This window comes from Lethenteron reissneri, chromosome 17, assembly GCF_015708825.2.
Source record: "Lethenteron reissneri isolate LAM-NWPU_2019-01 chromosome 17, ASM1570882v1, whole genome shotgun sequence".
In the NCBI taxonomy this organism is placed as follows: Eukaryota; Metazoa; Chordata; class Hyperoartia; order Petromyzontiformes; family Petromyzontidae; genus Lethenteron; species Lethenteron reissneri.
In genome coordinates, this window is record NC_083795.1 from 12066477 (window position 1) to 12090605 (window position 24129).

Consider the following 24129-nt stretch of genomic DNA (forward strand, 5'->3'; position numbering starts at 1 on the left):
GGCTCCCGGAGTCCACGCGGACACGTCCTGGAACACATGACACGGCGCACACTCGCTCGCTCGCTCATCTTCCCATCGCTGCCTAAACCCCCCCCCATCCGTTCACCATGGCTGCATCTTACGACCTGCGTAAAGCTTGAGTCCGGCTTTGAAGAATTAGTATTTTTGTTGTTCGTTTGAAAATAATCCATTTACTGTTGATCTTATTGCGTGCAACAGCTGTGCTGCAGGGAGACGCCGGTGGGGTAGTTTGGGTACACGGGGCCATCCTGCTGAAGGCTGCCGATCTTCCCCGGTGAACTCTTCGTCATGCTGCCCATCACGAATGGTGGTCTGGGTCGGACCAGACCGCCACTGGCTCGCCGGCAGAACGTAAGCGTTTGTTGATTCATGTTCTTTACTTAGCCCGTTTGAGGCACCTTTTGAGATACATTACATCTTGCAAAGAACACCTGGGAGGCTTTACTTACAATAGGATAGGTAGTGATTTTAACACATTTGAAAGGAAAATGTTCGAGTTTATCTCATAGATCTGTATGTCCACTTTCTTGGTTCATTGTAGAAATTACTTGGTGGGCTATAGGAATTGAACTGTCCCCTCTGTGCAAGCTGGTTCAGTGGCGAACGAGCAGACTAAGCAGGGGCTCTTCATTCAATTGTGTCGTTTACAAGAATCTGCTTTTGTCGTGTGGTACATTTATTTGTTTAAACTGCGCGGTTATGTGTGTGGGTGAACTTTTGCAACCCTCCCACCTTGCCTTCACTTGACATAGCTATTGCACTGTAGCATAGTTTTCTGACGAACTGTAAGCCAGCCAACTGTAGCAATGTATTTGCTAAGCCTATGCAGCTTTTATTTAAATTGCAAATCCAAGTGGATTAAATACCTTTATAGAAATGGGGGTAGCTTAAACAAGTTGTTACACTGCAGAAAGCCAGGCCTTAAATCTTACCATACCTTAGGACCTCGTCGTGGTTGAAAATATAAAAAAAATCAACACGACCACTCGCTTTTTGTACGTCTTTTCTGTTGCTTTTTTTTACCACTTTTAAGCACTGCTTTTTTATTATTAGGAAGTTCCTATCATGATTTTTTTTTAATTAAGTACCATGACATCATCGACGTTCACCGCGAAATTACGCCGATGAAGTCAGCTCGTGTGCAGGTACCTAAGAGTGGCTTTGTTACATCTCAGGAGCGTGAGAGATGCTGACGGCTTTGTGAGACGGCCTTCATCTAGAGCCACAGGGTTCGGCAATTCGCGGCTCCGGGGCCGGATGCGGCTCTTTAAGAAGGACTGCTTCGCGAAGTTCACCACGTGCATTTCGGCTCTTGAAATGTTTATGGGGGGGGGGGGGTTAAATTTTTATTTTTTTATCGAATTCTCTCGAACAAAAATGTCTCTTCTTGTTATTTTCGTTGCGATTCTCGAGATACGTTGCATCGGTCAAGTGGAAGTTGAACCTTTCTCTCTGTACTATTGGGTTCTTTCGGTAAAGCCACCATATTCAAATTAGAGACACTCCCATTATCAAAGATGGTAGACGGGATGAGTGAGATCGGCGTGGGTTTAAGGGTTTGCGAGTCTCTTGTAGTGTAACGTTAAAAGCCCCTCTATAATGAGAGTGTTGGCAGCAGAAGCGGCGGGGAGTTGACGGGTTTTAGTGCTGCAGAGTTTACTGTACCCGTGAGTCTCGGGGCACACTTGAGGCCGCGTTCACCACCTGCACGGGGCAGGCAGCGCGCCACTGCAACAACAATAAAGAACTGGAAATGTCACTTTTGTCCAGACCCACGCTCGCGGGACCTGGAGGGAAACAGCGTAGAAGAAGCATTTTGTGGTTCCAGAAAACCCCATTGCCGGAGTTTAGCTTGTGGCGCAAACGCCCGCAGCGAAACTGATCCGTGCCTTTATTTTGCACGCGTGCTGTGTGAGTTGTAACGCAGGCACCTCGCACCGTTTGATTTTTGTCCTTGTCGCTATTCATACGATGTTGAAATGCACTACGACTTGACCGGCCAGAAATGTATTCGAATCGCCCAGCTGCCTTATCTAGGACGAAAGGAGAGTAGAGTGTGAGGTGTGGTTACAAAAAAAGCACAGGTAGCCCTAGCTGTATGTGCATTGCTGCATCAACTTGTTAAATACTTAAGTGTACAGTGACATTTCCTTTATTGCTTTGAAGGAGGGACACAAAGTAGATGTATATTTTATAATTGTTTTCTTTGTGAGCTGCAAGTTATTGTTGTTGCTTTTGAATGACAGTCCCAGGCAGGGCTGCCCCGAGCTGTGAAGCGCTGAGCGTGTTTGTAGTTGCCGGCCGCAGCTCAGGCGGGTGGTAACACGGTGGCAGATGCCACCTGGTTTGGCACCAATGAAAGCTTCACGATCGGGTTCACGACAATTCATGTTCCTCTATGTGGCAAAGCCGCATTGAGTCTCAAGACTCGTTTTCAGGTGGGTCTTCAATAGAGAGATGGCGAGATGGTAACACGGTGGCAGATGCCACCTGGTTTGGCACCAATGAAAGCTTCACGATCGGGTTCACGACAATTCATGTTCCTCTATGCTGCAAAGCCGCATTGAGTCTCAAGACTCGTTTTCAGGTGGGTCTTCAATAGAGAAATAGCGAGATGGTAACACGGTGGCCGATGCCACCTGGTTTGGCACCAATGAAAGCTTCACGATCGGGTTCACGACAATTCATGTTCCTCTATGCTGCAAAGCCGCATTGAGTCTCAAGACTCGTTTTCAGGTGGGTCTTCAATAGAGAAATAGCGAGATGGTAACACGGTGGCCGATGCCACCTGGTTTGGCACCAATGAAAGCTTCACGATCGGGTTCACGACAATTCATGTTCCTCTATGCTGCAAAGCCGCATTGAGTCTCAAGACTCGTTTTCAAGTGGGTCTTCAATAGAGAGATGGCGAGATGGTAACACGGTGGCAGATGCCACCTGGTTTGGCACCAATGAAAGCTTCACGATCGGGTTCACGAAAATTCATGTTCCTCCATGCGGCAAAGCCGCATTGAGTCTCAAGACTCGTTTTCAGGTGGGTCTTCAATAGAGAGATGGCGAGATGTCAACTACATCGCCTGCGATGAAGGAGGTCGTGGACATGATCCCAACTTGTATATTTGGAGTTTGCGTGTCTCCCTCCATATTTAGAATCAACATACGTTTGCAGTATTTGGCTGCTATACATTTCCACGTGATAAACCGATTCGCTGAGCTATCATTTGTGGCTAGGTCTCTTCTGAAGAAGAGCTATACAGCTCAGTGGGCCTTACCTGGTAAAATAAAAAATAGTGAATAGTATAGCTAGCCATTTTCCTTGAAAAGTGGCATGTGCAAGAAGACAGAGGAGAAGCCCACGTACAAGGAAAATACTTAAAGCTCCGTACAGATATATCCAATGACCACCTCACAGTCCAAGTCTGTCATGCTTGTTATTTCCATATATTATCCCATCCAAGTTTTATTGCCAGACCCAACTTTGTTGGGCTTCCTAGGTCTGACAAGACCGGGCGCGTTCTTGGTGATTTATTCATTGCTTAGGTGCAGCCTGACAAGGCAACTGGCTCCATTTTGGCATAAATGGATAATACATAGGGGTTGCGAAATCTTCAACAATGGCTTGCTCTCAGGAAATGTTTCGTTTTCATGCACTGCACAATGGGTAGTCAGTAGTGGTCAGTTGTGGCACATGCCTATAATCCAGCACGGTGGAGGTCGAGGGATGGTGGATCACACAAATGTTGTTAAATGTGGGGTCCATATGCTCCATCTGTATAAGATAGTGTTGCCCACTCCCATATATGGGTTTTTCTGGGTGTTTTGGTTTTCTCCGACATGAAAACACTAATTCTAGATTTGAAGCTTTCGTGACTGCAAGGATTCATATTCTTAGGTTTTTTCGGTAAAGTCACGTAGGTAAAACATCAAAATTAATGAAAATAAAATAAAAATCACGACGTTTCGGAGGCAACACAAGTCTCCGTCATCAGGTGGGACCGTCACAGCCGGATTAGCTGCAGCTAATTTTTTTTATTTTATTTTCATTAATTTTGATGTTTTACCTACGTGACTTTACCGAAAAAACCTAAGAATATGAAAACACTAATTTACCAGCTGAAAAGATCTCATATAAAGAGGACCGCAGAACTTGGGCATTTGGCACCAGCGCACCACATGGCTGCCTCCCGCTTGTCTGTGGTTCCTCGTATCTCGGAGTTGTTCTCTCTTTTTGAGAGTGAGCAAATAATCTGTGGTGTGCTATAAATTAAAATTAGTATAATTTTGGTCATCGCACTGCACTATAAACTCAGCAACTTGAATTGAATTTCCTGCACTCCGTTCACCAACCCGCATTGACCAACACGGTGAACTGTGGTAATTGCAAGGTTATTGCATCACATATTGAGCCTTCTGCAAGAGACTAAGGAGGCTTATCAGCATAGTTTGCTATCTTGAGGATATTTGTAATAATTTCTTTCAATGTTTGCCAGTTAAAAACCATCAGTGCAATGTCACTGATGTTATTTAAATATGCCGTAAAGACCATATGCACACGCATACAATTGAGACCTCTCCATAATTTATGTCGGCAGCGGTAGCGTTGTTTTTGCTGCAACCTATGCGAGCGTTTTGAGTGCGAGCATGGACACAGAAATGTGTGCTGGCCTGCACACTCACAACACCATGGCCTGTCACCAGAACCGATATCACCATTAGTATCATTCATCCAGTGTCCCACTTGCATACTTGAAATGCACTTACATGTGTACAAGGCCAGATTTAGCAATCTTTCTCCTGGGACACCAAAGCAGAAAAGATCACCACCCCACCCCACCTCACCTCCCCCCCCCCCTCTCCGCTTACACTATGAATACACAGTCCTACTCTTCCAAATACGTTTTGTAAAATGTATTTCAAGTGCGGTTTTCTGGGTTGGGTTGCAAGTTGAGAAATGTATTCTGAAACGACACTAAGTTTTGCTTGAAAGAATTTAATGTACAGTATTGTAATGCATTGTTCAAGAGTTGACTATAATGTTTTTGGTGGGCCCCGCTGGAGTTTTGGACTCAAGAGGGGACAATTGTCCTATATGCCACCCGCTGAAATCTGGCCTTGCATGTTTGCGTGCTGTGTCAGATATATCTGTGTGAGTATTCGGCCAGTCGTTCATCCGCTGATGATAGCAGTGAAGTTGATGGCCATCGGTGTCACCACCCACTTCCCCAACCCGCAGATGATTATCATTGTAGCTTTAATCGATGCTCCCATGATGTACGGCTCATACACAATGGGTGGCCAATGACTCATCCACATAAATGTGTCCTTAAGTATTAAATAGCCCCCACCTGTGGCTGCCAGGTATGCTGGCAGTTGCGGTCGGGACCCTAAGTGGTTAACCCAGACCCTTCATGTGTCAGTTCTGTATGTATGTATTTATGTTGAACTTCTTTCACACTGTACGTAGCTAACCGTGCTAATCGGAGGTCCGGCGGAAGGACAAGAAACTAAACACAAAAAGCAGTTCTAAAGAAATGAGTTTTCAATTTATATTTAAAGGTGTAAAGCTCCAGTGACTTACCTAATATCGGAAGGAAGAACGTTCCAGACGGTCGCAGAAGCGCATCTAAAAGCGCGCGATGCGGTGACCGTCTTCGTAAAGATCCCTGGAGGGATCTGAGAGCCACGATGTGTGCAGTGGACAGGCATCGACATTAATGTGTACGTGTGTGGACATTTGAGCTTATGTCAACTGTGAGACAAAATTGTATGATAAAATGTTGCTTTTTTCAGACTACGCCAACTTTCCAACAATTTTCACTTATATGCCCATAAGGCCTGTGACCAAATCAACCAGAATGTGCCCGATCTCATCAGATCTCGGAATCTAAGCAGAATTCTACCTTGATAGTGCTTGGATGAGCGACAACCACGCAGAGCGAGCTGTTTAAGCTCCCCATCTTCACCCACGCTGGCCATTGTGGTCAGCTATGGTCAAATAACATTTCACACGGAGTGGGGATGCCCTCATCCAGTATTGGATTGACAACGCGGTGTATATTTACACGTAGACTTCATCAAGCTGTGCGAATGGGAAGTTTGCTGATCAGTGTACGACCCATCGCTGCTGCCCCGCATGGTAAAGAGTAATCCGTTATGGACGAGCCTCGCCGGCGATTGAGACGGTGTTGTGCTTTGCCCTCCCCGCTCAGACGATAATGACCCTGCGTGAGATCCTCTGGGGTCTGACCCACCACATCGGAGAGCCTTCGCTGTGGGCCGTGCTGCGGGAGTGTGTCATGGCTCTCAAGAACCGGGAGCAGAGACCAGGTGAGGACTGGCCCGTGAGAGTTATTCATCGTCGTTGTCATCGTCCTCATCTGCCAGGATCAATCCACTGCTGAATGAAGGCCTCCCCAAGCCTTCGAAATTCTTCACAGTCCTGCAATTTAATAATCCACCTAGCACCTGCACAGGAGCTGATTTCATCACTCTATCTTCGCGACGGATGTCCTCTCCGGCGCGTTCCCTCCCTTGGCTGTCACTCATTAGTCTTGATCACCGGCGATGATCATCACCCTCCTGCCCAAGCCCACTTTTCATAACAGCTGAAATTATGTCTTTAACCTGCATCCATGTGTTCTGCTTTCTGCATGTCAATTACATCCCGAGCATGCACATCTCCATTATTCTTTGCGCACTTTCTTTGCAGATTTTTATTTTATTTGAGCAAAACCGAAATAAATTAGTCTGCTGATTTTATTGCGTAATGTGTTTAGTCTTCATTGCCAATCCTGCCTTCCATCACACATTTACCCTGCAATGGTTACGTCTCTGAAGCGTGTTCAAACTACCTGCATATGAGAACTCTAAGCATCAGGAATGTGTTAAACATCATTTATAAAATCCCGTGAGTCTATACCTTAAAAGTAAACAGAGAACCAATTATTTGCGTCGTGTTGTTATTGATGTCGTTTTTTGTTTTTGATAACATTTGAAGTCATAAAACGCGTGTCGGCGGCCCTGACGCAGAGCGCGCGTGTGCCCCGTTCTGCCGCAGTTTACGTGTCGCTTGACACGGTCACCATAGTCCCTTCTGGGATCGTCAGATTCATGCCCGTGAGTCCACAAGGTGAGGGCCCAGAACAGCCACAACGCTACACCCAAAGACAAAGATCCCCCTTATAGCCTTAACAGACTGTTGGGGCAAGTGCTGTTTGTGAGCACCTATTGAAGGCCGGCACCGCACACGAGGGGTTGGGTGGCCAACACCACGCCCGGCAGGCTTTGTATCCCCAGTGGCGATGTTTACACACCGCACCAGGTATTCATTTGAGGCTTAGTCGACCTAGGGGAGGCCCAGAACCAGTTCAGATTATCGTCACTGGTGTTGGCAGCGAGCGGGACTCAAACTCGAGTCGCCGGGTTCGTAGCGCGGCGCGCTAATCGCTACACTTCCACTACTCAGAAAGTGACACCGACATCCACAAACACATACAAATGCAGAGATGGTATTTGTAATTGCTGTTAATGAACACCTCTGAAGGCCGTCACTGTATTACACAACCTTGGGGAAGCCCAGCACCGCTTCATATATCGCCACTCATTTTGGCTGTGAATCGAACGCACATCACAATGCCTTAGCCACACAGGCATATACACTTTTACACAAGCACCAACACGTGCATATGTACACTAATACGAATATCTTACATGGACTGTTGGTGCTGTACCTCAGTCCCCAGCAAATGAGATATGCGACATGGTACTCTACTCGCAACATAATGGATACCTCTGCCCCTTCTCAGACGACCTGGATGAATTTTTTCTGGCCCCAGAGCTTGAAAAGCAGGGAATCATCTCAGAAAAGGTAACGTTTGTGTACATCGCTCCTCCCTCCGCTGGCACCTACCGCAAACCAAAAGCCAAATCCTCGATTAGCTACACGTGATATAAAACATATATTATTTCGTCAAATTGGAAGCAATCTCCTGTAACTAAGGACTTATCTTAACCATCATCGTCCTCAACCGTGAGCAATCCGCTGCGAGGTGATGGCCTCCCCCAAGCCATCGTCATGCCTCACTGTCTTGTGATGTAGCAATCCATCGAGCACCTGCACAGGTGCTGATTTCATTGCTCGTTCTCCACCGTGGACGTCCTCTCGGGCACGTTGCTTGGCGGGCAAGTGCACCGACGTTAGTCTTGACCGCCAGCCGCTTTTTTCTCAATCGCAACAAACCTCATGGAAGTCTTGACTCTTACCCCGTGGATATTATTTATTCTGATGGCTTACTAACCCTTTAAATTTCGATTTAAAGCTTTCGTGACTGCAGGAATTCATCTTCTTGGTTCTTTCGGTCAAGTCACGTAGAAGGGAAATAATAAAATAATAATAATAAAACATAACTAAATAATTCTCACGACGTTTCGGCCACAACGCAAGCAGCCGTCCTCAGGTGAAGAACAGGTCTGTCGGAAAGACAGCGTCTGAATGAACATTCACGGCTGCTTGCGTTGTGGCCGCAACGTCGTGAGAATTATTTTATTATTATTTTATTATTATTTTATTATTTCCCTTCTACGTGACTTTACCGAAAGAACCAAGAAGACTAACCCTTTGTTTTCGCTGCACCCACGTGATCGACGCCTCCTTTTTACCTCCAACAGTCGTGTATTTTCGGCGTGGCCCAGACGGTGCTGGCCGCGGCCACGCTCTGCCTCCCGAGCAGCCAGGGCCCCCAGCTCACGGAGCACTTCCAGCAGCTGCTGGCGCGCATGACCGAACCCGACGCCGAGAAGCGCCTCTCCATCAGCACCGTTCTGAAGGTGCCCGCCGGCACGTTGCCACGGACGGGGCAAGCGGCAGCGCGCTGCGTTCGATTTTGTAGCTGTTCAAGTTGTTTTGCATTCGGTGCAAGCTGTAACGGGGCTCGTTGGGACGGTAGGACTCAGGCGCTGGAAGATCAAAAGCAGGGAAATTGTACGTGGGACCCCCATTTAATTCCTTGCAGCACGCCCATTGCCAACAACGCTACGCCACAGAACTGGCCGTGGTGTTCATTTCTACATTGCGCTGGGCTGGGATGTGCTGTGCTGTTGGCCATTCAAATTGTGCTCTTTTGAGCTGTAATCAGCCATAACAATGATGTCATGTGCCCTGCTGCTCCTTCCCCCGCACCTCCGATCAGCACCGTTGGCCAAGAAGTTCAAAGAAGGTCATCTTTGGCTCTAAGCCAGGACTATATCTTGGGATGCCCTCCCTCTTTTACAGTCTTCGGGTGTTATAAGCTGGTGGATGAGGCTGTGCGTTTCGCTCCAAGGCTCTTGGCTGACAAGGTTGCCGGTCTCTGTTTACCGTCGACCAGGACTGTAACGAGTACCAGAGCCAGACAGGGATCCTCACCCAAGAGATCTGCATGATGTTGCGCATGGAGGCTATGCATGGACAGGTGAGACACCGTATTCATTTGGCTGATGGAAGAGACTCAAGGAGTTCAGGTTATTCTTCGGAAATGGGGTGGTGTTGTGGCTTAACTTCCTGTTCACCTTATTTTTTACGAGTACAATGTGCATCTCTACACTTGCACCGTGGAAAATGAATCCCATCTGTTGCGTAATCATCTTTGCCGCCGGTCTTTTAAAGAGTGACGGATATGCCTCGGGGTGTGTGTCCACGTTGGGTAGCTTATGATTAATCAGGAAGTTGACTGCCCACAGAGTCATCTCCGCGAAGTATAATTCGCGCCGCACCCACCTGTGCACTCCACTGTGAAGCCCACGCCCACGCCGGCCGTGGTGTGCCGTGGCGTGTCTGCGCAGGTGTGCGGCATTCCGCAACGGGAACTGTGCAGCTCGCCCTCCCTGCGAGTGTCGCAACAAGGAGCCGCGTTGCCCTGCCTGCGCGCGCGAGCGATTGGAGATGACACTTTTGTAATCGGTTCACAACAAGCAGAGGGGGGAACACGCGCGTTTAGTGTTGCGTGACGTGGCACCCCTCGCTTGTGCTGTTTGCGAGGCATGTGAAGAGCTTCGTGAATTTGGATAACGTAGCCTGAAACGATCGTCCTCGCACGCAGGTTTGATAGAGTTCAACGAGCTGTTTAAGTAGTCTGGATTTTGCACCAGTGCCCTGGCGACCACGTGTATAATTTTTTATGCGATGTATGTATGCATCGCATGCCTGTGTTATACTGCTACAATGCGTGTGTCCATTGTTCATGAGCCGAAGAGCATTTGCTTCAACCGAGCAGCGCCGACTCCAAAATTCCTCTTGGAGGCGACTCCCCTTCATTCTCCTGGTCTCGGTGCCACTTGTCCCTTGCTCTTCTCTCTCCATTCTGCTTCCTGTACATTCTGCAAATGCAGGAGCAGTGCTCGGGACAGCAAGGAGCCAGAACAAAGCCCAAGAGCCCTCCCCCCTGCCCGGCCCGCGCCTCCCGTCCAGCGCCGGCCTGCTTCTCTCATTCAACCAATGAGCATTCGGGGAACCCGGGCCGCTCAGGTACTGGAATGCTTACAGACTCGGTCCCACGCAGGTGTTCAGTGCCATGACTCATGGGCACACGGGTGGGTGGACAAATATCTAGCCGGCATCAGCCCGGAGGAGTGAATGAGTTCAGTGTGGCTGAGCAGACCTCGTGGTGCTTTATTTGAGCTAAATTTACACTGTCAGTAAAAAATTTGCATGAACACGATTTGTCCCGATAAGCTTGCCTGTAGAAGTTCAGCTGAAATAATTCCCCCATGAACTAGACATTTCTGGGGTGTAAGAGGGAATTTTACCCCCAGGGACACCTGACCATGAAAGACCCCCTCCCCCTCTCCTCCTCCGCCCTGTCACCCTACACATACAGATAAAGCTCCCTCGTATAGCCTTAGCGAGTACCTATGGAGACCAGCACGGTACACACGGGGGTGGGTGGCTGGGTGGCTAGCACCACACCCAACTTCCTAGTGGCGATGTTTACACACCGTGCCAGGTACTCATTTGAGGCTGAGTCGACCTGGGGGAGGAGGGCCAGTACCGGTTCAAATATTTGTCACTGCTGTTTGCCTTGAACGGGAATCGAATTTGGGTCATTGGCTTCGTAGCACAGCGCTAACTGCTACACTACTGCTCCCCACATACAAGGAAAAAGACACACAAAATTCCTACCTTACCTTCATGTTGAACTCTCTCACTAGTTTAGCACAAGGCTGAGATGGGAGGGGTTAATATATGTCAGATGGGAACAATTGAAGAATAGATCAACCTCATGAAACAGCAAGTAATAAAGGTAGCATTGCTTATAACGTTCATATTATAACTATTATAACTATTATAAGCCTAAACAGCCAGATGTCCCTTGCCTCCCCCCACTAAATCCGTCCGTGCCGCAGGAAAATCGATAAATTGTTTCCGTTCAGGGTTTATGATATGATTCAAGAATTTGTTTATATTGTGGTGAATGGCATTGTCTCCAGTGGTTACAGATGTCATGGGAAGCCATTTTATACATCATATATACGAATACAAAATCATCAGTTCTTACATAATCGATTCGATACGTGAATTGTGAGTTTAACATTCGATATGTATCGATATGCCGTCACACCAATGCTTGTCAGGGTAAACTGCATTAGTCACAGCGTGGCATTAAAATCATACAACTACATTTATAATATTTATTTCCCCTTCATAAGACAAATCTGAGTAGTGGTAGTTGTAATATAGCATAAACTTTAATTATGTTATTTATTTAATTGAACATGAGTTTCGGGCTTTATTCTAGGAGGGTTACGAATGAATTATGGTAAAGTTGTAGGTTTTTTTAGTGTTTAGTGCTCAACCATGACTTAACCCTGGACTGCATGAGTCAAACAGATCTGAGAGGAACTTGCCACCTTTAATTTTCAACCTATGCGATGTATCTCCCGATTTGTGCAATGTCTCGGTACGGTACAAACATTACACGTTACGGCCGGTCACACTGAGTTGTCAGTGCTTGGTTGGGGAGGGGAAAATTTTTTTTGATTATTCTCTAACTGCTTTCGTTTTTTTATAACAACACTACGGCCTCACGGTCTGCGCAATTGGGTTCTGGGGCGCGTCGCGACACGCCCATGGCTTGCCCCACTAATGCACACCTACCGTCCCCACCACTACAGCTTACCCCACTAATGCCCACCTACCGTCCCCACCACTACAGCTTGCCCCACTAATGCCCACCTACCGTCCCCACCACTACAGCTTACCCCACTAATGCCCACCTACCGTCCCCACCACTACAGCTTGCCCCACTAATGCCCACCTACCGTCCCCACCACTATAGCTTACCCCACTAATGCACACCGACCGTCCCCACCACTACAGCTTGCCCCACTAATGCCCACCTACCGTCCCCACCACTACAGCTTACCCCACTAATGCACACCGACCGTCCCCACCACTACAGCTTACCCCACTAATGCACACCGACCGTCCCCACCGCTACAGGCTTCGTGCCCGTCTCCTCGACGGGAAAGTTCGAGGCCGTCCGCGGACCCGTTCCCACCAAGACCCCTCCGCAGCATGCCGGTGGTGCAAACCACAATCCTGAGTGAGTAAAGAATTTGTTGAAAAGATATATATAAATTTCGATTTAAGCTTTCGTGACTGCAGGGATTCATCTTCTTGGTTCTTTCGGTAAAGTCACGTAGAAGGAAAATAATAAAATAATAAAAATAAAACATAATAAAATAATTCTCACGACGTTTCGGCCACAACGCAAGCAGCCGTCATCAGGTGAAAACCAGATCTGTCGAGGCGACAGCGTCTGAATGAAACAGCACCATGCTTGGTTTTCAACTGATGACGGCTGCTTGCGTTATGGCCGAAACGTCGTGAGAATTATTTTATTATGTTTTATTTTTATTATTTTATTACTTCCCTTCTACGTGACTTTACCGAAAGAACCAAGAAGATGAATCCCTGCAGTCACGAAAGCTTTAAATCGAAACTCGTGCAATTGTTTAACACGCTATGAAAGACTATGTTTGTGGTGATGCTTAAGTTCCTATCTGTGGAAAAATTGCTATCTGATTATTGTTACGTTTGTTTCTGTTTATTGCCTCTGCCATGTGTGACAATAATTGGCAGCAGAAATTGGCAGGAGCACCTACACTCAGTCATACTTTCATCATAATGACACAAAGTCGGTCCTGTATTGCGAGATTCTCTTGCAATTTTAGCATACTGCATGTGTGTTTGTGTGTTTACATTATAAGATATTATGCTGTTCATCCACATCACCTGAGTAATCTTAATCGTTCGGTAAGATCTCATTTAAAGTCTCATTCTGACCAGAAGTAACCACGCATGTATGGTGTTGATGATGCGCTATCTACAAATCATATGAGGTTTTACCTGTTAAAAAAAACAGCTATGAACATTTTCACCATGCTTATCTTATAGGTTAAAAACATCTAAAAAAAATTCAAATCCTCTAATGGCATTGCCACTTACCTCGGGAGACCACGGGTTGGGAGTCTTATTGGTAAATGATGAAACATCTGGGTAACATGTCAAATGGAGTCTTGGGAGGCAGGGGGGGGCAGAGGGCACTACATTGCATTTGTGAGGCATTTTTGAGTGAATATGTAGAGTGTCTATAGACTCGTTTATTTTTTTTTGCAGAAGGAGCATGAGCGTCGACGACGGCGCACAGCAGATGCCCAGGCGCCGCGTTCTCCGGCAGCAAACGTGGACCGAGACGGGGCACCGTAGGGTGTCGCGGCAAAGCGGCGTCGACGCCGACCACACGACCGCTCGCCTGCCGTCGGACACCACCGCCGACACCGCCGCCGCCGGTCAACCGCAGCCGAGCCGGAGGCAGTCGGAGAACCACAATCCGTGCCAACCCGCGGCCTCACCGGCCCCGCAGCAATGCTTCTCCCTCGTCCTGGACGAGTCGTCGGGGAACTACCTCCTCGTCCCCGTCTCCTCCCCGCAGGACCCCGCCGGGGCCGCCGCTCCCGCGCCTGGGCCCGTCGTGAGCAGCTCGCCGCTCGTGATGATGTCGGCCGCCGGGAGTTACGCTCCCGCGGCGCAGTACGGTGCGTGGGCCGCGGCGCTCGCTCGTGGCAACTGGCCCAACTCCAACGGGGACGGTCGGGGGCCGGACCACCCCGCCTCGCCGGACTGCGGCAGCCCCTTGTCACCTGGACGTGCCACGAACTGGAGCTCGCAAAGTGGGCCGCTTCGCCAGCCGGCGATGCCTGTCGCCAGGCCACGGGGCCGCCCCGAGCAGTGGACCACGAGCACTCCGGTGCAGGGCCGAGGAACGGCGGCCGCCGGGCGGACGGCGGTGGGCGGCAGGGCTAGGGGAAACGGTAGCTTCGGCGGTCGGGCCTGCTCACTCAGCCCGGACCTGGAGTTCCGCCGGGCGGAGATGTGGGCGGCTCAGGCGCAGGGACACCCGGGAAGTTACGAGGGGAGCGGTACGCAGGGTTCCGGCTACAGCCCCGAGGCGCAGTGGGGCAGCCGGGCGCCCGTGCCGGCTGCGGGGAGACGCCGGACGCCATCCAGCCCTGAGGTGGGGCCATCGTCGCCTGGACATCAGGGCCAGAATGGCCGCACGGGGGCGGCCTGAGGGTCCCCATTCACCGCGTCCCATCAGCCCCCAGCAGCAGCGCATCCTGAGGCTGCTGCGCGAGGAGTTTGCCTTTGAGGGCTACATGGAAAACGGTGCCGTGGAGATGGAGATGGGTGAGCAAATCCATGAATTAACCGGTGCTCCAGCAGTAGTGGTGGTTAGGGTGACCACGATATGGCGATTCTACGATATATCATACGATATAAGATCAGCAATAATCAAATCGTCCATTTTGCTAAATATCATGACGATCGTGTCTTAATTGTTGAGAATATTTATGAAATGCAAACACAGTCATTAGCTAGCTATCATGCATTAAATTAATGCTCTGCATTAATAAGTATTTGATGGCATGGCGGTTCTGATGTCATCCCTTTCGGTTTCATTTTATTATGTGATTATTCATTGTCCCACTGACAGTGTGCATTATAACCATTACAGATTATAAAGTTGCAATGATTAAAAGACTTATGGCACGCTTATGTTGAGTGAACTGTTTCTGAATAACTTCTAATTAACCTTTATTCGTACTGGAATTACAGAAAAGTGTAAAAAGAATACAATGATAATGCAAATTGCGATTGCCTATTGCACCTGTTTAATGCACGATCGTCAACCATCCAAGCACTATCCAGTCTCAAACTTTGCTTATCTTGCGAGGCCTTACAGGATCGTGATGCATTCTGGGTGATTTGTGTGTGCATTATCAGGACATTGAGTGCAAGTTAATTATTTTGTTGCATCGATTTGACTCCCTCCCTCCCCCCCACCGCCCCTTTCACCACATCTGGCTCCACTTCACAGCTGAGTTTATCCGAGCCCTGCGTGTGCTCAACTTCAAGGCTTTCAGCTACCTGGTAAAGGAGCGCTACCCGGACCTGTACTGGGACGACGGGCTCCTCCGCAAGCTGCACTCCCGCGACACCATGCCGCCTCTCAAGATACAGAGGTCAACCTCCCCGAAGTCACGATGTGGAACACTGTTTGTGTCTCACGAATCACACTGCTCCTTCCCTCCGATCCTACATTTCAGTGAACTTGTGAAGATTCAGATTTATTGTATTGCTATTCAAGATTTACCTTTATTTACATTCCTAGAAATTGGCCCGAAGGGTTGCCCATAACCTGTAGACACAAACCAGAGCAAAGTGGACGATTTTCAAACATGTACAAACACAATTGTATATTAAATGCTTTCGAAGACAAATCGAATTATATGCATCTTTAACTTCTTTAGCACTGTAGGTGCGGGGGAAGGGCAACAACTAAACACAACAAGCAGTTACAATTTTGCAAAGCGTTACATAATTCACGCTTGCGCGTGATTCTTCCTAACTTGTTGCGGGGGGTGGGATTGCGCGTTTCCCATTAAAGCAGGCCGTCCTTTCAGAAGCCACCGCCGCCGTCCCAAGCAGGCGTCGAGCGGCGCATCGACTGCACGGGCCCCGAGCCGGTGACGAGCAACGCGGGCCGGGGCAATCGCGGGGCGACCGACATGGAGCCTGGCCTCCGGAGCTTGCGCTCGCGGACCTGGTCGGAGAGCACGTTCCGGCAGCACGGCACGCCGCGCAGCGCCGGAAAGAGCGCCACCCCTGGCTCGGGAGACTCCCGGGGCTCGGGGTCAAAGGTTGCCGGGAGAGTGCAGTGCACAGGCGAGTGTATGCGGTGGTGGTGGGGATAGGGAGGGAAGGATTTCCAGTGTGTGTGTAGTAATAACAATCATCAAAACGATTTGTAACCTGCACATTATTCACAAAATGACAAGGCTATGTCCTATGTCATAGTGTGGCCAGCCCTCTTCTGATGTAGCACTAAGTTAATCTCAAATTCATAAATTGACTGACTTTGAAGTGATACTGATGATGGTGATGGTCAGGGTGATGATGGTGATGATAATGATGACGACGTTAATAATACATATAGTGATCACAATAAAGAAGACGATGATGATGATAATCACGATGGTAATGATCATTTTTAACCGATGTGACCCTGGCTGTGATTTTTACTCCTGTCCTCACAATGTGAGACTTTAATCGAGAAACCGGTTAACCTAGTGGTTAGTGCAAGCAAATTAACATAGATGGTCCAATTTCCACATTCGTTCAGTAATTTCTGCACGTTGTTTATTTTAAAGTGTACCATCTGCTCTAAAGTGGAATGTGACGTAATTTTTTTACAAGAATGGGTCATTCATTACCTGTGCCATAACCAAAATCCTAGGTCGGCAATTGCCAGCAACTAAAGTACAGGATTATGAATAACTGTTCATACATTCGAGTGTTCAGGCTCCCTCTCGGAAAATACACGAGGCACTATGAATTCTTACCTTGTTCAGTAAGCGGCATTCAAATGAATCGTGTTGTTTCTTGTGTACACATTTTGGGCTCGTGTATCAAAGTATGAAAAATAAGAATATATTTAACCCTTTCTGGCAGTAAAACAGGTGTTAAGATGTTCAAACACCAAATAAATACATTTTAAAGGCATCAAGTCTGCATTAACCACATGTACTTGTGGTGAGTATGTTTGTTTGCATGTCCAAGGTATCTATTTGGTTTTTGAACATCTTAACACCTGATAATTGGTTTTTTACCCTTCTATCTGGCAGCAAAATTGACACCTTTTTTACAAGGAGTCATGTTTGCATAGACCGCAATATCTGCAGTCATAATGCATACAAAAAACATAACTCTGATAATGTATGCACTGTCCTTGAAGTTGATTGGTCCACACCTGAGACAGCTTTCCTTAGAGCCTAGTCTCACATGGGTTGGACCAGATTACGCCAAAAGTCGCACAACTCAAAGACAATACACCATCAGAGTATGAGAGCTCGGGGTAAGCATTTACAACATTGGAACCTCATTTGCCAGTAAAAAAATATGATAATTGTTTTTTTACCCTTCTATCTGGCAGCAAAACTGACACCTTTTTTACAAGGAGTCATGCTTGCATATACCTTGCTGTCAGATAGAAGGGTAAAAAACCAATTATCATATTTTTTACTGGCAAATGAGGTTCCAATGGTGTAAATCTTAACACCTGTTTTATTGCCAGAAAGGGTAAAGCCCATTCTTATTTTTCATGCTTTGTGCCACCGCAAACGTACACAGCAATGGGACCGAATACTGGTTAACATTTACTCGTAATATTCCGTGATGGACAAAGTACATTCAATTTATACAAATGACAAAAAAAACTGTCTCGCATAATTTGGATAAAATGTACAAATTCCATTGAGATGTTTAATTTCAATCAAATGTAACTTACATACTGCCCATATGTGATTATTTCAGCTCTATGTCTCGTAATAGCCTCGTTGGATGCAACTAAGCCGTGTTTATTTGTTTCCCCAATGCCGCCCATGCAGGCCCGGATCCGGCCGTGACATCCGGCAACGTCAGCGAGGTTCCTGCACCGGAGCGGTCGCCCGACGATCAGGCCGGAATCCAGGTCTGGAAATCCGTCTGTCAGAAGGACACCGGCATCGGAGAAGGCAGCGGTGCGTGCAAAAATGTCGCGATGTGAACGTCCGCTGCCCAGTCTCTGTTTGATCCACGCGTCCGGTGGCTCAAAGCATTTAGGAAATGACGCTGAATTCTAGTAACAATCATCGCTGCCAATGGCGGCGTTGCTTGAAAGAACTCGGGAGTGTCGCGACGTGTCAATTCCTTGATTCATATTTACTTTTGCGCTCATGCTGCACGGTGCAATGCGATCACAGCACCCCCCACGACCCACGCGGCGTCATGGAGAGACCCTCATCGTCGTTCCTGTCCACCCTGCAGCCGCTAGAGGTGCTGTGTAGGAACATCGGATAATTTTCCATTGTGAGAGGAAAGTTCTGTGCCTGCAAATCATGTTCTTTACTTGTTAATAATTAACACACGCTGCAGCATTAATAATGGATGTAATTATAGAATTCAAAATAAACGATGCAGTCGGAAAGAAATTGCAGGATAGGAAAATATTTTCCCGTTTTGCCGATCTGTATTTTTGATGTGTCAATGAATGAAAGAAAACTGCGCAACGAGGTGATAACCCTTTGAGACAAAGGTGGCTCTCACGCAACATCTGTCTTACCATTGCACCTTCCACTCACAGGAAACCCCTGCGGCACTGCCAGCCCTGCGACGGCCAATCAGCTGCCAGAGCGCCAACTCCTCCCTCTCCGAGCTCTACAGCCGGGAGTCGTGGGAGGGGAACGAGGGAGATGGCGCCTTGGGTCCCAATGTCACTCTCGGCTGGCCCGGCGGAGAGACTCGCGGCGGAAGTGCTGGTGGCGGTGGTGGCGGTGGCAGCCGGATGACCAACAACAACAGCAGCAGCGGTGGCAGCGTTGGTGGCGGTGGCGGCGGTGGTGGAGACGGAGGCAGCTGCAGCGGGGACGGCGCCAGCAGCGGTGGCCCCAGCTCGGACTTCCATGTCCGTCCGGGCCACAGCCCACATGCCTTGGCTGGGCCTTGGCCTTCCGCGGCGAGGCGGACTTCAATGAGGAAATCAAGACGTATGCACAGACGTTGGGCCGCAAATACGGGCAGAGCGCCGGGCTGGAGGAGAGGTTGCAGGTGCGTGCACCAGATGCCAACAAGTATGCCACACTTTGGCTGATACTCGTTTAAGGCTGAATCGCAAGGTGGCAAAGTGGCTCCAAGATTTAAAAAAAAGATGAAGAAAACCCTGAGCTGGCATCACTTAGATCTTGGGTTCACATCTAGGCAGCTGCCCGATATTAATCTGGGTTCTCAAGTGTAGTGAGCTGATTGTCTCAAACTGGTCACTAATGACTGCGCAGCAAAAACAACATCGTGCCATATTTGGTTCTGCAGTCAATTTGGCTAAAGTCCAGCTCCGAGAATTAAAAATATCGGGTTGACTATCTTGCGACGGACATTACTCTCAGTGGCAGAGCGCTGCCCCCTGCTATGTGGGAAAGAGGTCACTTGAAGGCATCTCAGAGGTAACTCTGTGATATACACTTACGTGGACCATCTCGAACATGAAGAGTTGCGGTGTTTTGCGACAAATCCGAATACACACATTGTCTCATGATATGATGCCGATTGCACAATCTCGATGCAATTCGGGAAACTTTATTTAGTTTTTAAAAAGGCTGAGTTGCTTTAGGGGGGGACCCAGGACAGGCGCAGCTAATATGTGCAACACATCGTGTGCACGTGATAACAAAAGCTGCCATGATGTGCCCATCATACATTTGTTTTCACCTCCGTACATTTCTGCCAGGATGTTTACCGCCGCAAACCAAAAAAAATCTTCTTCCTGCAGGAGCTGGAGCAGCAGTTGATGCTGGAGAAGAAGAACCTAAAAAAGACGCAGACGTACTACCGCAAGCTCACGCAGGGATCCGTCAAGAGCAAAAGTGAGACTCACTCACTGCAGCAAAACCAGACACAGACATGAATCCGAATGTGTTCTCGAAAGGACCCCTACGTGGTATCAAGGCTGTATGTAACCTGCACTGCAGCCTTCTAGGCAACGTTGCTGTCAAATGTTGCTGCCGGGTGGCTAGATGACATCGCCTGCTCTGCATTGTGGGTAGCCGGATGATGTTGCCCATTTCCGCCAACAGGTGGTGGCGATCGTGGGCTGCTGTTCAAGCTCACGTCCCAGATGGAGGAGACACAGGGCAAAGTGGAACTGATGCACTTTGTGCGCTCCTACCTGGAGGTGTGGACCTTGTGACCCCGTGGCAGGCACCAGGCCCGAGAGATTTTGATTGCTAAAAATATTTTAAAACGGTGACCAGTTTAAGTTGAACTCTTATGGATGTTGAACTTCTTTCGCACCATAAGTAGCCAACCGTACTAATCGGAGGTGCTCTTAGCATTACACCCAATGCCTCTCCATTTATTCCATGACTTCGGCATTCGTAACTTGTGAGTAGGCATTTTGGGATTGTGCTGTTTAACTCAATGAAGTGTGTTCAGGTTGTACCACGTGTTGTTTGCCATGACGTCCGGCGTTTTCCTCTACTGGCTACGCTCGCAGCACGTGGAGGGAAAACTTTCGAAATCACGTCTTTTCTTATCTGTCAAAACAACACATGCGGTGCAATCTGAATACACATCAGAGAGCTGTTCAACATTTATTGTTGTCTACGTCATCACCGCCATTGTGCCACTAACCCGCAGCTGCTGACGGCTGAGCAATGTGGCTTGAACCTGTACGACCTGCCCTCGCTCAAGACAAGCCGATTTGCGGGGCAGCCCAGCCCGGACTCCGTGACCACCGACATGGGGGAGGAGGAGGAGGCGGAAGACGCGATGGCCGGCGACGCGAAAGACGTGGCTCCCCCGACCTTTGGCCTCCTCTTCCAGGCGGCCGCACCCAAAGAGGGTGCCCCAAAGGAGTCCACGGCCTTTGTTCATGCAGGCACCCCCCTCGGACTCATGTCCTACCTCTATGCCAAGTACGAGCCAGTGACGTCCACCCGCTTCCTCCTTTTTTACTTTATGATGTCCAGTTCACGGGCCACCTTGAAGAGCAATTGAATAGCTTAAAAATATATATCCAAATGCTCTTAAATGTCCGTTTGTTTTGCCGCTGCACCCTTGCATCGCAAATCCACTGCTCGGTTTGTGCGGCTGCGTCTAATGTAATTCTGGCTTCTTATGATTGCGTTGAAAATTCAAAATGCTGGGATATGCCATTAAGTAGCCTCTGTGGTAACACAGAGCTGCCAGCCAGTGAAATAATTTAAAGATTAACTCGTATTTGGGGCAGGTGGATTGACGCCTTTATGCTCTTTTAAAAGTTTCAACTTGGGTTGAAAGCATTGACACATTAGGGCCATCCTTCGTTAACAGTGAGGCACTGTAAGACTCGTAAACGTACCTAGTGAGAACACGACTTCAGTATACAATTGCGTTGCTATTGGGCACTTACCCTATTGAAAAGCAACCAAATTATTGAACGGTTGCTTGCCCAGCATTCCGAGTCACAAACCAGAGCAAAATCATTTTGCCCTGACAGCTATCTGTAGGCTTCCGTACTGCTAGCGAAATGCTTTTGAAGACAGATGCATGTTGGAAAGTGTTACATAATTCATGCGAATGCATGACTGTTTGAACTCGTTTCTTTTTCTCTCTCCGTGTTGTGCGTGTGTGTGCGCGCACACGTGTGCTGTGGGTTACAGGAATTCGCTGTCCCAGGGATACATTCACCAGTTCTTCTACACGTACCGCTACTTTGTTTCCCCTCAGCAGCTCCTCAGCTTTATCATGGAGCAGTTTGTAAATGCCTCCAGGTAAAGAGTAGCATCTTTAATTTATAATTTTCTTTTTTTTTATCAAATAATGCTTCACCGATTCTCAGAACTCTTTTTCACGGGAGTACTGCGTTGGGATGGTTGGCCAATTCGATAAGTGAGTATTTAACTTCGTGCGACAGGAAACCGGATTACCTGCAGAAAATCTACCGTGCATACGAGAAGGGTGTGACACTCAAAGCTCCGCACAGATGAAGTGAAGCCATTGCTGTGATACCATCAATTGACCACCCCGTAGCCAAAGACTACATGCAACACCTGGTATACCCAGGTAGTCTCCCATTCAAATACTAAACTGACCTGCCATAATTGGGCATGTTCACGGTGATGTGATTGTAGATGCCATTGTGATTTGGTTGTAGGTTGGGCATATATTTGCCCACAGGGAATACATTCACATAGAAGCAGTACACCCATCATTGTGGTTATCACAAGACCCGTTGTCGCCTGTGCTTAGACCTGACACCTTGGAAAATGTGTTTTTTCATTGTGAGTCCTTGTGTTGAGTGTGTAAAAAAACTAAATTTGTATTGGTCATGTACAACATTCAGTCAATACCATGGTAATGGAATTGCAGCATGAAATGCCGGACTTGATAATCCCACAATTTACTACTATATTTACCCAAGAATGTCAGTGTGTAACGTGCGTGACGTCACTCCACGTCGACCAGTCCCCCTCATTAATAATCATGAACAGGCGACGTCCTCCAAATGGACCCCCCCCCCGCCATTAACAATAATTAGCGGGTGACGTCACTCCATATGGGGGGGCCGAGGCGCCTCCTCCCCCCTCGGCGTCAACTTACAACCCTCACTGCAAAGGCAGAACCCTCACGTCACGTGATCTCCGTCACGCTGTTGAGACATCGGAGTAAAAAAGACGTCATGATAAACAAGGGATTATAACCTTTAAATAAAATGTCTGTGTCACCGCGGCCTTACAAATTGCACACGAATGGATGCAAAGAATACCTCGTCGAGGTCTGCTTTTCGTTTGCAAGTTTTAGATTTACTGCAATACACCCGTCCTTGAACGGGCAAAAGGCGAGTTTAACATAATCATAATTTGTGGATTTACAGTTTCTAAAATGTTTTCACTCAGCAAATTGGGAGTGATTACATTAAAAGCCCATTTCATTTCCATAGGTAATACATCTGCATTGTTCGTGTAATACCGCTACCGTGAAATCGCCCGGTCCGTATGTATTATTCAGATCCATCAGCCAAAAGGACTTCTTGGTCAATATTTTACAGGGGCATTTGTCTAAAGAGGAAAACCCCGGCACAGATCCTGTTGAAAAACATTGGTACGGGAGGGTATTTTGGATCATCAACTCAAATGTTGTGGGGGTTTTTTTTTCTCTGGTGAAAGAGATCCTTGCGTATATTTTTTAATTGCCCACAATCTAACAGGATAACTCAAAAACGGTTTTGTTATATTTAGACTTAAAACTTCCGTGACTGCAGGAATTCATATTCTTGATTCTTTCGGTAAAGTCAGGTAGATAGAAAACAAAAATCTAAATTAAAAGCAAAAAACCCACGACGTTTCGATCGCAACACAAGCGGTCTGAAGAAGAAAACCAAAAATACGGTTTTATTTTACATTATACATTATTCACAGGATACGAGGCGCCGCTGTTTAAAACATTCTTTGCCCCCCTCTCTTTTTTGTGTCTTGTTTGCGGCAATCCTCTTGCTTGTCCCCGTAGTGTCTACACGCCACATTCGTCCAAGATCTGCCAGCGCAGTATGGACCTGCTGCACATGTGGTTGCAGACATGCTACAGGGTGGACTTCGCGGGCGATGCGGAACTCACCAGCATACTGCAGGGATTCATCTTAAACAAGGTGAGGCGTGTGTGGTGAGCCAGTGGGGGGAGGTGAGCATCACTGTACTTTTATCCTCATTGCTGTATTACATTTTTAAATCCTTTATATTAAGTTCACTTGCTTGCTTGCTTGCGCGCTTACGACCGTGCAAATTTTTCGGTCGTTTTTTAACCCACTTTCCGTGATCCAATCGAGCTGACATTTTGCACACAGACTCGTTGTGCGTGACAATTTATTTTTCGTGAAAATGTTTTTCCTAAATTTCCCACTTTTTAGGAAAAAAAACATTTGATATTTAATTTAAAAAACCAATGTGATAAAAATGAAACTCTTACTCAAGAAAAACAGAAATGAATAATAAAATAAAACC

General features: G+C 47.7%; 2 protein-coding genes across 3 annotated transcripts in view; both read left to right on the forward strand.

Moving 5' to 3' along the window:
• LOC133343219 (kinase non-catalytic C-lobe domain-containing protein 1-like) lies at positions 1 to 15574 on the forward strand. Of its 2 annotated transcripts, none has more exons than XM_061552656.1 (10): positions 1 to 372; positions 6231 to 6348; positions 7079 to 7150; positions 7827 to 7888; positions 8689 to 8847; positions 9387 to 9470; positions 10372 to 10522; positions 12497 to 12599; positions 13676 to 14746; positions 15438 to 15574. In XM_061552656.1, the coding sequence occupies exons 1-9, from the start codon at positions 310 to 312 to the stop codon at positions 14628 to 14630; spliced, it is 1767 nt and encodes a 588-aa protein (XP_061408640.1). In that variant the 5' UTR covers positions 1 to 309; the 3' UTR covers positions 14631 to 14746; positions 15438 to 15574. The 2 variants fall into 2 exon arrangements, with proteins under 2 accessions (XP_061408640.1, XP_061408641.1); XM_061552657.1 differs by having other exon boundaries at positions 10387 to 10522.
• Positions 14716 to 24129, forward strand: part of LOC133343244 (kinase non-catalytic C-lobe domain-containing protein 1-like) — a 21028-nt gene continuing 11614 nt past the window's right edge. The window contains exons 1-10 of the mRNA XM_061552679.1: positions 14716 to 14746; positions 15438 to 15582; positions 16011 to 16285; positions 18007 to 18138; positions 18741 to 19204; positions 19923 to 20016; positions 20227 to 20324; positions 20789 to 21066; positions 21793 to 21903; positions 23639 to 23777. Coding sequence (XP_061408663.1) covers positions 14716 to 14746; positions 15438 to 15582; positions 16011 to 16285; positions 18007 to 18138; positions 18741 to 19204; positions 19923 to 20016; positions 20227 to 20324; positions 20789 to 21066; positions 21793 to 21903; positions 23639 to 23777 — 1767 coding nt within the window. The remainder of the gene's footprint in view (positions 14747 to 15437; positions 15583 to 16010; positions 16286 to 18006; positions 18139 to 18740; positions 19205 to 19922; positions 20017 to 20226; positions 20325 to 20788; positions 21067 to 21792; positions 21904 to 23638; positions 23778 to 24129) is intronic.

Bases quoted from the DNA above. Each gene is read 5' to 3' on its own strand.
- LOC133343219 (XM_061552656.1), top strand. From the start codon at position 310: ATGCTGCCCATCACGAATGGTGGTCTGGGTCGGACCAGACCGCCACTG. The intron at 9,471-10,371 runs GTGAGACACCGT...TGCTTCCTGTAC, and splicing joins TGGAGGCTATGCATGGACAG to ATTCTGCAAATGCAGGAGCA. The intron at 10,523-12,496 runs GTACTGGAATGC...CCACCGCTACAG, and splicing joins GGGGAACCCGGGCCGCTCAG to GCTTCGTGCCCGTCTCCTCG.